This window comes from Bufo bufo, chromosome 2 (assembly GCF_905171765.1).
Source record: "Bufo bufo chromosome 2, aBufBuf1.1, whole genome shotgun sequence".
Lineage (NCBI taxonomy): Eukaryota > Metazoa > Chordata > Amphibia > Anura > Bufonidae > Bufo > Bufo bufo.
In genome coordinates this window covers 793,895,225-793,910,584 of record NC_053390.1, presented here as the reverse complement: position 1 = coordinate 793,910,584, position 15,360 = coordinate 793,895,225, and the positions used below count along the sequence as shown (strand labels likewise).

The window sequence follows — 15,360 nt, the reverse complement described above, 5'->3', positions numbered from 1 at the left end:
CATTTCCGATCATGCACCCATTAGTGTAAAGGTGAAGTTTGCGGACTTGCCGCATAGATCCTGGACTTGGCGATTAAACACCACCCTAATAGATGGCGCCAAACACGCGCAGTTAATCTCACAAAAATTAAGGGATTATTTCAAAAATAACGACTCAGGACAGGTATCGAGCTCCATTTTGTGAGAAGCGCACAAGGAAGTGATTAGAGGGGAACCTATTAGTCTGGGCTCCAGGGTAAAGAGGCAGAGATTTAAAAGAGCTGAACTCCTTACTGCTACAAATATCTACACTCTATAGTCTACATAAGAGGTCGCAAGCTGAAGAGGTTTATAAGTCTCTTCTCTTCCTACGCAGACAGGTGAAAGACCTTCTTAACGTTAAAACAGCAAAAATATTGCAGGCTCTACGTTTCAAACCCTACCTTCATGGTAATAAAAGCTCCAAATTAATGACTAACCTGTTTCAGAGAGAGAAATCTTTCTTCCAGGCGATAAAATCCCCAGAGGGTAATAGACTCACAAACACACCGGCCATTACAAAGGAGTTTTGTAACTTTTTATGAATCCCTTTATAACCTGAAAGACACAACCCCACCACACCCTGATATGGCCCTGCATATTAAAGACTTTTCAGGCTCAATTAAAATTCACACCCTCTCGGAAGAGAACAGTCTAGAGCTACTTCGGCCCTTTACAGCAGAGGAGGTGCCGCAAGTCCTGAAAACCATTCCATCTGGGAAAAGCACAGGACCGGACGGATTTCCCATAGCTTATTATAAAGAGTTTAGAGACATACTTATCCCTTACTTTGGTCAAATGTGCAATTCCTTACTCCAGGGTGAAACTCTTCCCCCTCAGGCTCAGGCAGCACATATTACGGTGATACACAAAGAGGGTAAAGACCAAGAGGCCTGTGGGAGCTATAGACCCATCTCCCTGCTTAACAGTGATTTAAAATGGTGGGCCAAGCTGTTGAGCACTAGAATCTCAAAACTGCTGCCTGGGCTTGTGGGGGAAGAGCAAGTAGGGTTTGTTCCGGGTCGTGAAGGGAGACATAATGTCAGCAGAGTTGTCCATGCCGTGTGTCATGCTAGGAGAAGCCGGGTCCCACTGGTTCTACTAGGGACAGACGCTGAAAAGGCATTCGACAGAGTCAACTGGCTATATATGCGTAGCGCCTTAGAAGCATTTGGCTTCCCGGAACAGTTTGTTAAAGCCATATTTTCATTGTACTCCTCTCCATTATGGTAAACAGGACTCTGTCTGAAGCCTTTTTGATCCGAAATGGCACGCGGCAGGGATGCCCCTTGTCCCCCACGCTCTTTATACTTACTTTAGAGACTATGCTCCTAAAATTCAGACAATGCCCTACTATTCGAGGATTAAGAATTGACGCCTACACCCATAAGATGGCTTCATTTGCCGACGATCTGCTCCTTATGCTTACTGACCCGGTTGAAACTATGTCTGAGGTTCTGAACATTTTCCAGCAGTTTAGTAGATTGTCAAACTTTAAGATTAATCTACAGTCGTGGCCAAAAGTTTTGAGAATTACATAAATATTGGAAATTGGAAAAGTTGCTGCTTAAGTTTTTATAATAGCAATTTGCATATACTCCAGAATGTTATGAAGAGTGATCAGATGAATTGCATAGTCCTTCTTTGCCATGAAAATTTACTTAATCTCAAAAAAAACTTTCCACTGCATTTCATTGCTGTCATTAAAGGATCTGCCGAGATCATTTCAGTAATCGTCTTGTTAACTCAGGTGAGAATGTTGACGAGCACAAGGCTGGAGATCATTATGTCAGGCTGATTGGGTTAAAATGGCAGACTTGAAATGTTAAAAGGAGGGTGATGCTTGAAATCATTGTTCTTCCATTGTTAACCATGGTGACCTGCAAAGAAACGCGTGCAGCCATCATTGCATTGCATAAAAATGGCTTCACAGGCAAGGATATTGTGGCTACTAAGATTGCACCTCAATCAACAATTTATAGGATCATCAAGAATTTCAAGGAAAGAGGTTCAATTCTTGTTAAGAAAGCTTCAGGGCGTCCAAGAAAGTCCAGCAAGCGCCAGGATCGTCTCCTAAAGAGGATTCAGCTGCGGGATCGAAGTGCCACCAGTGCAGAGCTTGCTCAGGAATGGCAGCAGGCAGGTGTGAGCGCATCTGCTCGCACAGTGAGGCGAAGACTTTTGGAAGATGGCCTGGTGTCAAGAAGGGCAGCAAAGAAGCCACTTCTCTCCAAAAAAAACATCAGGGACAGATTGATCTTCTGCAGAAAGTATGGTGAATGGACTGCTGAGGACTGGGGCAAAGTCATATTCTCCGATGAAGCCTCTTTCCGATTGTTTGGGGCATCTGGAAAAAGGCTTGTCCGGAGAAGAAAAGTTGAGCGCTACCATCAGTCCTGTGTCATGCCAACAGTAAAGCATCCTGAGACCATTCATGTGTGGGGTTGCTTCTCATCCAAGGGAGTGGGCTCACTCACAATTTTGCCCAAAAACACAGCCATGAATAAAGAATGGTACCAAAACACCCTCCAACAGCAACTTCATCCAACAACAGTTTGGTGAAGAACAATGCATTTTCCAGCACGATGGATCACCGTGCCATAAGGCAAAAGTGATAACTAAGTGGCTCGGGGACCAAAACGTTGACATTTTGGGTCCATGGCCTGGAAACTCCCCAGATCTTAATCCCATTGAGAACTTGTGGTCAATCCTCAAGAGGCGGGTGGACAAACAAAAACCCACTAATTCTGACAAACTCCAAGAAGTGATTATGAAAGAATGGGTTGCTATCAGTCAGGAATTGGTCCAGAAGTTGATTGAGAGAATGCCCAGTCGAATTGCAGAGGTCCTGAAAAAGAAGGGCCAACACTGCAAATACTGACTCTTTGCATAAATGTCATGTAATTGTCAATAAAAGCCTTTGAAACGTATGAAGTGCGTGTAATTATATTTCACTACATCACAGAAACAACTGAAACAAAGATCTAAAAGCAGTTTAGCAGCAAACTTTGTGAAAAGTAATATTTGTGTCATTCTCAAAACTTTTGGCCACAACTGTAGACAAATCAGAAGCGTTGGGAATTTCACTCTCCTCCACACAGCAAAATAAGCTTAAGAATTTGACTCCCTTTAAGTGGCCTTTAACATCTATTAAATATCTGGGAATTAACATTCCTAATGACCCCAAGCTACTATTCAGACTGAACTTCCCTCCTCTGCTGAACAGGATGGAAAGCTTTCTAGCCAAAAGTTCTATACCGTTCCTGTCTTGGTTAGGGAGGAAAAGTGTGATTACGGCTTATATTTTACCACAGCTGTTGTATACTCGGAGGTCCCTACCATTGTATCTACCGGCCAACTACATATCTAAAGTCAAATCGATAGTAGGGAGGTATATTTGGGCAAATAAAAAAAGCTAGGCTTCCCTTGGCCTTGCTCACCAGGAGAAAGAAACAGGGGGGCATCTCTCTCCCGGACCTAGAACAATATATGCAAGCCATACATCTGGAAAGATGGGTTGCCTTGACGAGGTCAGCTCCCCCACCTATGCATGTGGAGATGGACATAGCTCTGTTGGGCAATTCAGCTGACTACATGTTATGGTTCCCTTTTGAAAAACCGGATAAAGATTCCCTGATCAGTGATCTCACAAGAGGCACTATCATCGCTTGTAATAAAACATAGACTCTTAATATGGGAAACTGTCGCCCCTAGCACCTCTTAGGCCTCTTTCACACGGGCATGTCTGGATTAAGGTCTGGATGCGTCCCAGTGCATTGCGGCAAACCCGCGCAAGTAGGAACACAATTGCAGTCAGTTTTGACTGCGATTGCATTCCAATGTTCAGTTTTTATCGCGCGGGTGCAAAACCGACTGTGGTACCCTTCACAGAAGTTCAGGTTTGGGTTCAAGGTTGTGTAGATTGTATTATTTTCCCTTATAACATGGTTATAAGGGGAAATAATAGCATTCTGAATACAGAATGCATAGTGCAATAGGGCTGGACTTGTTCGCGCAGCCGGCATCTCTTCTGTCTTTATCTGTGAGGAATAGGACCTTTGATGACGTGACTACGCTCATCACATGATCCATCACCATGGTGATGGACCATGTGATGAACGCAGTGACGACAATCTACAGAACACCTAACCCAAACCTGAACTTCTGTAAAGAAGTTCGGGTCTGGGTACCACAGTCGGTTTTTTATCACCCGCGCGATAAAAACTGAAGATCGGAACGCAATCGCAGTCAAAACTGACTGCAATTGTGTTCCTACTCGTGCGGGTTTGCCGCAATGCACCGGGACGCATCCGGACACGCCCGTGTGAAAGAGGCCTTAGAGTTTTACCACCATATACTTAATACAACACGTATTGAGCTAGCTGCTATCTGGTTATCCCTGCTGGGAGTTGTGATAGGAGACCTGGCAAAAACACCTATCCGAGATGATTATTATGCTACTTTTACTGGAGAGCACGTTAAAAAATGGGATTTCTTGCAAGAAAAGGATTTTGAGGCCTCCATGTAGTAAGTTTAAAAAAAATCTAAGTTTATTCCCTTTCCGGAACCCACTTGGTTGGAAACATACACTTTGCTTCCAAAGGTCCCCCCCCCCCCCTCCCCCGAAGTGCATATCACTTATCTACACACAACTGCTGAAAGCTAGATATAACAACATCCCCTCATATAGAGGAGCCTGGGAGAGAGAGCTGAACGGCTCCCTAGATGACAGAGCTAGACATTACATACTGACCCACTCCCATGGATTCTCCAAATGCAAAAATTCCCTGAAAATTCTATCCAGGTGGTACAGAACCCCTGAACTACTGCATAAAATAGGCCTGATGTCCGATGATCTTTGTTGGAGATGCGGCAGGGATAAAGGTTCTTTATCATACATCTGGTGGTTCTGCCCGAGGCTGAAGAAGTTCTGGGAAGATGTTGAGAGGATAATTAACCGGATTTGCTCTACGAATCTGAAACTCTCACCGGAGCTGGTACTACTGTGGTTACCCTCAGCTGACCTTTAGGCCGGGCAGAACGAACCTACCCACGCATATGATCACAGCAGCTAAACTTTTAATACCTATAGAGTGGAGGGACAAGGAACCACCATCCTTGAAAATGTGGTATGAGAAAATGGATGATATATGCCGTATGGAAGAGTTAGTGGGTTGGACATATAATGCTAGGGGAAGGTATCTCCAGGTGTGGGAGCCGTGGATAGCGCATGTCAAAAATGCAGATCTGCCCGAGAGTAGGAGTTACATTTGGACCGGGGGGAGGACTCTACAGTCTGGTTCTAGCCCATGTGACCAGTTGCGCTTGTTCCTCAAGGGTGATCATTTACCTACTCAGCCATAGCTTATCCCAAGTTAGTTGAGTTTTAGTTTTAGTTTAGTTGTTTTTAGTTTATTTTCATTTTCACACTTAATCGATGACAGACCGACCTTCTTTTTAGAGAAACTGTATTCTCACCTACCTGTGATGTCGGGCCAGTGCCCTGGAAGCCTCATTTATGTTTAACATCGTCAATGTGTGAACATCAGTTTCATGTCTTAATCGGGCAGACCCCGTGCAAAGGTCTGAGTTTGCATTATCTTGCTTTGGGAATCTTTTTATTCCAATAAAAACAGATTTGACAAAAATTTAGCAGGTAAATGTGATGCGGCTGGTGCCGTCCCCTGGCATTTCTATACATTCCTTATGGCGACTGCACTCGACACCTGGGCGTCTCCCCTATTTTCGGATCCGGTCTCCTCGCCATAAATGGCGGTGCGTGTATACACTGTGAATGCGGCTCAGCACTGTGTTTATATGAACGCGGGGTCCGCTGTACGTGCTGCATACACAACTCTGCTCTCATCTCATTTATCACTAGTGAGCTGGAGATGGATGAGGTCAAAAGTTGTAGATATCTGGTGAAGGTACTTAAAGGGGACCTACAGCTCTGTTAAAAAGTAAAGGGGCAGCGGCGCTGAATGAGAACAAAACCGCACTACACCGTGCCTGGAGCCTTCTGCTTCCGGCCCCATCCACGGTTTAGTCCAACGGCTGTGCTGGGTGTTGGACCCCGACCGATCCGGAGATAACGCTTCATGATCTTGCACAGCTCTGCTACATCTGTGTGTAACCAATGCTTCTAATACAAGGATTGTTGTGTTTTTCCAGGTGCCAAGGACCATCTTCAGTCTCCGTCCGCATGTCTGGTGGTTGGGAAAGTTGTAAAAGGAGGCACTGGATTGTTTGACCTCAAGCAGCCAATGAAATAAACCTCGAGGACTTACACTTAGAGGCTTGGCGCCAGAGGGTTAATATAGCAGATAGTGCCTTACACAGCGGTGGCGGACTCCTGCCTCGGACAGATCATCCAGCAGCGGGAATCAGCGGGGAGCGGAGCTGCAGTTACTACAGGAATAATGAACTCCGGCCTTTACAGCTGCTGCCTGGCGTCCTCCACATTACAGCTGTGCTTAGTAGAGGTGGGACTTTTACGAGGACCACTGCCTGTAAATGTTTACAATTGTAAAATGGATGAGTACCTATAGCTTTATAGTAAAGTATATTGTGCCAATCGTGTGTAATACTTAAAATAAAAACTTTGGAAAAAATTCAACTGAAAACGACTTTTATCTTTGCATGGCTGTATTCTGACCTCCTTAGCTTTTTATTTTTTGCAGGGTGAGCTGTACATTGCAATTGGAGATGAGCGTTCATCCGAAGTCGATTCGCATAATACTTGGTGTGAATACTGTACGGAGCGAGCGCTCCATACAGTATTAGAATGTATTGGCTCAGATGAGCCGATGTTATAACTTCGCGAGACTTTGCGTAATAACTTAATAAATTAATTACTACTGTAAAAAAAAAAACACATTTCCCGTTTGGGAAGATCAGCCATTTTGATTTATTTTTTTTCCCCTGTTGCTCCATTCGCTGCATGAGATAAATATTTTTTTTATTTTAATAGTGCAGGTGTTTTCGGATGCAGCAATGCCTATGAGGTTTATTTTTTTAATTGTTTATTATAATTTTAGGGAAAGGTGGTTGATTTTGTATTTTTGTATATTTTTTACATTACATTACACTTTTTAAAGTTCCCCTAGGGAACTTGAACATGCAATCATCGGCTCACATCTCACGTTGTTTCTATCAACCCCTCTCCATAGGTACATAGCTGCTGCATCCTTGGATCATTCAGGGGGACGGACAGACAGAGGCTGCCTCAGGAAATGAATGGCTCACCTTCCTCACTAGGGGATCCATTCCAGCCCCGGAAGCGCTGCTCTTCTGCGTTTTTGGCTCTCAGATGCCATCGTCACATTTTACAATGTCATCTGAAGGATTAAATGTCTACGATCGGTGTTATCACCAATTGCAGACATTAGTCCCGGGTGTCTGGCAGCTATGGCTTCTGCAAGTGGGCGCCGAATTTAAATACCCAACTTCTACCTTAAATTTAAGGGGTGGGTGTGTGGTCAGGAAGGAGTTAATAAAGCTTTCATTGACTGCATCCATCAGCTGGTGCAGGAAATCAATTATAATTGACACATCTTGGTTGCTGCAGGACATCATGATACAGACATCAATTGCTGCAGAACCTCATGATACATGCTGTATCTGCTACAGGGCATAATAATTCACACCTCAGCTACTGTAGAACATCATGGGGGGGTCCTGAACACTGGGGCCCGATAACAGGGATGCCAGACCAGTACTGTAATTGTATGGAGCTGTGGCCCAGAAGGCGGGGGGTCTGAACACTGGGGCCCGATAACAGGGATGCCAGACCAGTACTGTAATTGTATGGAGCTGTGGCCCAGAAGGCGGGGGTCTGAACACTGGGGCCCGATAACAGGGATGCCAGACCAGTACTGTAATTGTATGGAGCTGTGGCCCAGAAGGCGGGGGTCTGAACACTGGGGCCCGATAACAGGGATGCCAGACCAGTACTGTAATTGTATGGAGCCGTGGCCCAGAAGGCGGGGGTCTGAACACTGGGGCCCGATAACAGGGATGCCAGACCAGTACTGTAATTGTATGGAGCTGTGGCCCAGAAGGCGGGGGTCTGAACACTGGGGCCCGATAACAGGGATGCCAGACCAGTACTGTAATTGTATGGAGCCGTGGCCCAGAAGGCGGGGGTCTGAACACTGGGGCCCGATAACAGGGATGCCAGACCAGTACTGTAATTGTATGGAGCTGTGGCCCAGAAGGCGGGGGTCTGAACACTGGGGCCCGATAACAGGGATGCCAGACCAGTACTGTAATTGTATGGAGCTGTGGCCCAGAAGGCGGGGGTCTGAACACTGGGGCCCGATAACAGGGATGCCAGACCAGTACTGTAATTGTATGGAGCTGTGGCCCAGAAGGCGGGGGTCTGAACGCTGGGGCCCGATAACAGGGATGCCAGACCGGTACTGTAATTGTATGGAGCTGTGGCCCAGAAGGCGGGGGTCTGAACACTGGGGCCCGATAACAGGGATGCCAGACCAGTACTGTAATTGTATGGAGCTGTGGCCCAGAAGGCGGGGGTCTGAACACTGGGGCCCGATAACAGGGATGCCAGATCAGTACTGTAATTGTATGGAGCTGTGGCCCAGAAGGCGGGGGTCTGAACACTGGGGCCCGATAACAGGGATGCCAGACCAGTACTGTAATTGTATAGAGCTGTGGCCCAGAAGGCGGGGGGTCTGAACACTGGGGCCCGATAACAGGGATGCCAGACCAGTACTGTAATTGTATAGAGCTGTGGCCCAGAAGGCGGGGGTCTGAACACTGGGGCCCGATAACAGGGATGCCAGACCAGTACTGTAATTGTATGGAGCTGTGGCCCAGAAGGCGGGGGTCTGAACACTGGGGCCCGATAACAGGGATGCCAGACCAGTACTGTAATTGTATGGAGCTGTGGCCCAGAAGGCGGGGGTCTGAATACTGGGGCCCGATAACAGGGATCCCAGACCAGTACTGTAATTGTATGGAGCTGTGGCCCAGAAGGCGGGGGTCTGAACACTGGGGCCCGATAACAGGGATGCCAGACCAGTACTGTAATTGTATGGAGCTGTGGCCCAGAAGGCGGGGGTCTGAACACTGGGGCCCGATAACAGGGATGCCAGACCAGTACTGTAATTGTATGGAGCTGTGGCCCAGAAGGCGGGGGTCTGAACACTGGGGCCCGATAACAGGGATGCCAGACCAGTACTGTAATTGTATAGAGCTGTGGCCCAGAAGGCGGGGGTCTGAACACTGGGGCCCGATAACAGGGATGCCAGACCAGTACTGTAATTGTATGGAGCTGTGGCCCAGAAGGCGGGGGTCTGAACACTGGGGCCCGATAACAGGGATGCCAGACCAGTACTGTAATTGTATGGAGCTGTGGCCCAGAAGGCGGGGGTCTGAACACTGGGGCCCGATAACAGGGATGCCAGACCAGTACTGTAATTGTATGGAGCTGTGGCCCAGAAGGCGGGGGTCTGAACACTGGGGCCCGATAACAGGGATGCCGGACCAGTACTGTAATTGTATGGAGCTGTGGCCCAGAAGGCGGGGGTCTGAACACTGGGGCCCGATAACAGGGATGCCAGACCAGTACTGTAATTGTATAGAGCTGTGGCCCAGAAGGCGGGGGTCTGAACACTGGGGCCCGATAACAGGGATGCCAGACCAGTACTGTAATTGTATGGAGCTGTGGCCCAGAAGGCGGGGGTCTGAACACTGGAGCCCGATAACAGGGATGCCAGACCAGTACTGTAATTGTATAGAGCTGTGGCCCAGAAGGCGGGGGTCTGAACACTGGGGCCCGATAACAGGGATCCCAGACCAGTACTGTAATTGTATGGAGCTGTGGCCCAGAAGGCGGGGGTCTGAACACTGGGGCCCGATAACAGGGATGCCAGACCAGTACTGTAATTGTATGGAGCCGTGGCCCAGAAGGCGGGGGGTCTGAACACTGGGGCCCGATAACAGGGATGCCAGACCAGTACTGTAATTGTATGGAGCTGTGGCCCAGAAGGCGGGGGTCTGAACACTGGGGCCCGATAACAGGGATCCCAGACCAGTACTGTAATTGTATAGAGCTGTGGCCCAGAAGGCGGGGGTCTGAACACTGGGGCCCGATAACAGGGATGCCAGACCAGTACTGTAATTGTATGGAGCTGTGGCCCAGAAGGCGGGGGTCTGAACACTGGGGCCCGATAACAGGGATGCCAGACCAGTACTGTAATTGTATGGAGCTGTGGCCCAGAAGGCGGGGGTCTGAACACTGGGGCCCGATAACAGGGATCCCAGACCAGTACTGTAATTGTATAGAGCTGTGGCCCAGAAGGCGGGGGTCTGAACACTGGGGCCCGATAACAGGGATGCCAGACCAGTACTGTAATTGTATGGAGCTGTGGCCCAGAAGGCGGGGGTCTGAACACTGGGGCCCGATAACAGGGATGCCAGACCAGTACTGTAATTGTATAGAGCTGTGGCCCAGAAGGCGGGGGTCTGAACACTGGGGCCCGATAACAGGGATGCCAGACCAGTACTGTAATTGTATGGAGCTGTGGCCCAGAAGGCGGGGGTCTGAACACTGGAGCCCGATAACAGGGATGCCAGACCAGTACTGTAATTGTATAGAGCTGTGGCCCAGAAGGCGGGGGTCTGAACACTGGGGCCCGATAACAGGGATCCCAGACCAGTACTGTAATTGTATGGAGCTGTGGCCCAGAAGGCGGGGGTCTGAACACTGGGGCCCGATAACAGGGATGCCAGACCAGTACTGTAATTGTATGGAGCCGTGGCCCAGAAGGCGGGGGGTCTGAACACTGGGGCCCGATAACAGGGATGCCAGACCAGTACTGTAATTGTATGGAGCTGTGGCCCAGAAGGCGGGGGTCTGAACACTGGGGCCCGATAACAGGGATCCCAGACCAGTACTGTAATTGTATAGAGCTGTGGCCCAGAAGGCGGGGGTCTGAACACTGGGGCCCGATAACAGGGATGCCAGACCAGTACTGTAATTGTATGGAGCTGTGGCCCAGAAGGCGGGGGTCTGAACACTGGGGCCCGATAACAGGGATGCCAGACCAGTACTGTAATTGTATGGAGCTGTGGCCCAGAAGGCGGGGGTCTGAACACTGGGGCCCGATAACAGGGATCCCAGACCAGTACTGTAATTGTATAGAGCTGTGGCCCAGAAGGCGGGGGTCTGAACACTGGGGCCCGATAACAGGGATGCCAGACCAGTACTGTAATTGTATGGAGCTGTGGCCCAGAAGGCGGGGGTCTGAACACTGGGGCCCGATAACAGGGATGCCAGACCAGTACTGTAATTGTATGGAGCTGTGGCCCAGAAGGCGGGGGTCTGAACACTGGGGCCCGATAACAGGGATCCCAGACCAGTACTGTAATTGTATAGAGCTGTGGCCCAGAAGGCGGGGGTCTGAACACTGGGGCCCGATAACAGGGATGCCAGACCAGTACTGTAATTGTATGGAGCTGTGGCCCAGAAGGCGGGGGTCTGAACACTGGGGCCCGATAACAGGGATGCCAGACCAGTACTGTAATTGTATGGCGCTCTGCTTTTCACACCACCCATGCAGTTGTATGGTCGACACTCGGTGCAGCTTCTCTCCACTGTGTAGGCGCTGAGGGATGGCAGAATGGGGCCATTCATCCTACTGATTAAGGTGCCCAGGTGACTGAGGTCTAATTGTACCACTACATCCAACCCTTACCTGTACCATACCGCACAGTACATGGGAGTGGGGTTTACTAGAAGATTTTTTTTCCACCGTAGATATCACGGCACGCTGCAGATTTTCAAATCCATAACATGCCTATTGCGTTGCAGATTTTGCAGTTGTTCTTCACCATGAATTTCACCCTTTACAATGCAAATCAAAATAACATTCTGCAGGCTTCAGAGCTGAAATCTCTGCAAAACCTGCAGGAGCTGCATCTGCAGTTGTGCGCTGTAGTGATTAGCATTCTGGGAAATGCCTTAGGCTACATGCACACGAACGTGGTTTGTTTTAGTGTCCGTACCGTTTTGGGTTTTTTTGCGGATAGGATGCGGACCCTTTCATTTCAATGGGTTCGCAAAAAACGCGGACAGCACACCGTGTGCTGTCTGCATCAGTATGTTTGTTCCGTTGCCCCGCAAAAAAAAAATATTGTATGTCCTATTTTTTTTTTGTTTCCGGACAAGGATAGGCATTATTGCAATGGATCCGCCCAAAAAACGGAACGTCAGCTTGTTGACTGTTTCCAACATATCCTGGTGCAAACAAATACATAATGTTATACTTTTTGCCTGACACGGGGATTGCTTTGATGATGGTCTTTGAATCTCTTGTACCATGCTCCTTCTCCTCGGGTTCTCCACTAGACATGACATACTGCAGCGAACTGTGAAACTTATTGGAGGTCATTTACAAAGCCTGTTTTCTTTTTTTTCTCGCCGGTCTTCGTTTCCACTTTGCACTGCCGGAAGATGCTCTTAAAGGGGTTGTCTCACTTCAGCAAATGACCTTTATCATGTAGTCAAAGTTAATTCCAGGCACTGACTAAATGTATTGTGATTGTCCATATTGCTTCCTTTGCTGGCTGGATTCATTTTTCCATCACATTATGCACTGCTCATTTCCATGGTTACGACCACCCTGCAATAAAGCAGTGGTGGTCGTGCTTGCACGTTATAGGAAAAAGTGCCGGACAACTTGGTGGCTGGGACCACGGGAGCGCACATAGGCTAGTGCTTTTTCCTATTGTGTGCACGACCATCACTGATGGATTGCAGGGTGGTCGTAACCATGGAAACAAGCAGTGTATAATGTGATAGAAAAAGGAATCCAGCCAGCAAAGGAGGCAGTATGGACATTCACAATGCATTAGTAAGTACCTTGTATTAACTTCCTCCCGTTTTACCCCCTAGGCTACGGTCAATTCAATGAAGGAGTCGCGCTGCCTTACTTTGGCTATATTTCCTGAGTCTTAATAAGGATAGGATACGTCAGTTTTTTTTTTTAGTGCTGCCAAACATTGAGATTCCGCCAGAGGATAGTCTTTATCACAAAACAACCCTTCTGTGGATATAAAGGTTAAGGCACATAGTGAAGGCCCACCAATCTTCGGTATAGAAATAGGTTTTATTATACTCACAAAAGTATAAAATCAGTAGGCATAGAACAAAGTGTAAAAGTTGACCGTAGTTACAAGACCGCCCAACCCAGGTTTTGCCACGACAGCTTCATCAGGAGGGGTTATTACACCCACATATGGGCGTTCCTTTTATATGGGTCTTGGGATGACAGAAAACATACATACTCCTCCCAACCCCTTCCATTTAAAACACCCATTTTCTTAAATTCCATAAAATATATAAATAGTAACGTTCTTTAAACCTAATACAGTAACAGCTTCAATTATTATCAAATCCTATTATTCCAACAATTTAGAACATAAGGACACTAAATCTACTCCCTAGCATAATTTTACTATACTCATGCGTCATAGATCCATTCATAAAAAGTCCACCCCGTGATTTTTACTAGCCAATGAAAATTCCTACTCTGATTCATATATCGCTACTAAACCCAACTACTCCCAGCTATTCAGCCGGGCAGGGTTTAAGATCAAAGTCGATGTTCAGACCATCCGGTTGCAAGGACCGCATTCTGAAAATCCATTCTACTTCCCGGCGATTAATGGCCGCCACCGGATCTCCACCTCTCCAGTTCTGTTGAACTCTTTCTATCCCTACAAACCACAATCCCTTCGGATTTTTTCCATGTGGGTCTCAAGACCTTTATTAATATTATTAATATGTTCTTGGATTCTTCTTTTTTAGTTTATGCATGGTCCTCCCAATATATATTAATCCACAAAGGCATTTCAGAAGGTATGTTACCCCCATAAGCTCACAAGTGATTTCTCCCTTAATATCATAAATCTGACCATTTTTAGATGTTATCTTTTGAATATTCCTTTTCTTTTTATCTTCTATGGTGCAGTTCCTGCAAGCAATGCAGAAACTGCACCATGTGAATTGTTTTTTTCCTTTCTTTTCAACCTTTTATAGGGATGTGGCTATGCACCAAAACATCCCTCAAGTTTGGTGCTTTTCGGAATAAAATTCTGGTTTGTCAGGGATAATATCCCCCAAAGTCGGGTCATTTTTTAATATTGACCAATTTTTACGTAGCAAGTTTTTTTTAAATAAACCTAAAATCCTTCTCTTTTTCCTCCCTACATCTTTTTCCTTATCATCCACCATGATGGCTACCATGGAGAGATGACCCTTGACCTCTATAGAGGCAGGAAAACAGAGAGTTTAAAAGGCCACCACCCACTCTCACCCTCTGTGTTTTCCTGTCCCTATGGAGCACCTGCACACAGAGCACCTCCGGCAGGAGGTATCGTTAGGATGGTTATGGGTACCTGTATACACCTGAAGAAATCATCCTGAGCTCCCTCGTCCCTCCTGCGGTTCATTCCAATGCTGGGCAGAGGTGGAGCAACGGGAGAGAACTCGTCCTCAAGCTTGTGGGCCTGCTTTCCCTCCACAGAGAACCCGGGGCCTTCCTTCCCTTCCATATGAGGAAGCTGACCGCAAATCCAGCGCTGCACGCCGGTATCACTATTGCCGCTGGCCGCGCACTTGGACACTTCTGGGTGGGGGCGGAGCTAGATGACAGTGGAGCGCACGCATGCCGGGCGCGCTGTGATAAAGTCAGACGCTGCTCAGCCTGATGAAAAGTGGCACTTTCAAATTATGCGGCCTCCACTGTGAGTCCTCCCTGTTGGAGAACATGTCTACTCCGGACACCCCAGCAAGCACCATGGATCAGGCGGAACCCCCCTTGGCCACTCCAACTGTGAGTTACCCTGTGGGGAACATGAAACAAATGTATCCTGTCTTTTATATGCAAATACTGGGCTAATGTATAGCTGCTCCTCTTTTATAGGGAGCAAAGGCAAAGATCAAAGCCAGAAACACAAGATGTGCTACTTGTGCTAAAATGCTGCAGGAAGGTTATACAAAAAAAACTCTGCCAGCCCTGTATTTATGCCCTAATGAAAGAGGAACAGCCATCCATCCTAATGGAGGTTAAATCGATGATACAAAGTGAAATCAAATCCTCGCTAGCCTCTCTTAAATCTGTTTCCGTACCTCCGCCAAAAAAACAAAAATTTCAATTCCATCCTCCTCTGATGCAGAGGACATGGACTTGGGCCCTTCCGAACCTAGACCAATTGATGGTGATGACAGTCTGTCGGAAGGTGAAATTGTTGAGGATGATAGAAAAATTTTCTTCTCATTCGCACAAATTGACGACCTATTGGCAGCTGTACGGT

General features: G+C 47.5%; 1 protein-coding gene across 2 annotated transcripts in view; it reads left to right on the top strand.

Annotated features, from left to right (window-relative positions):
• Nucleotides 1-6,623, top strand: part of POLR1A (RNA polymerase I subunit A) — a 100,259-nt gene extending 93,636 nt beyond the window's left edge. For both annotated transcript variants that reach the window (XM_040419257.1, XM_040419256.1), the window contains one exon: nt 6,190-6,623. In XM_040419257.1, coding sequence (XP_040275191.1) covers nt 6,190-6,290 — 101 coding nt within the window. In that variant the 3' untranslated portion in view covers nt 6,291-6,623. The remainder of the gene's footprint in view (nt 1-6,189) is intronic.
• The last annotated feature ends 8,737 nt before the right edge of the window (nt 6,624-15,360 follow it).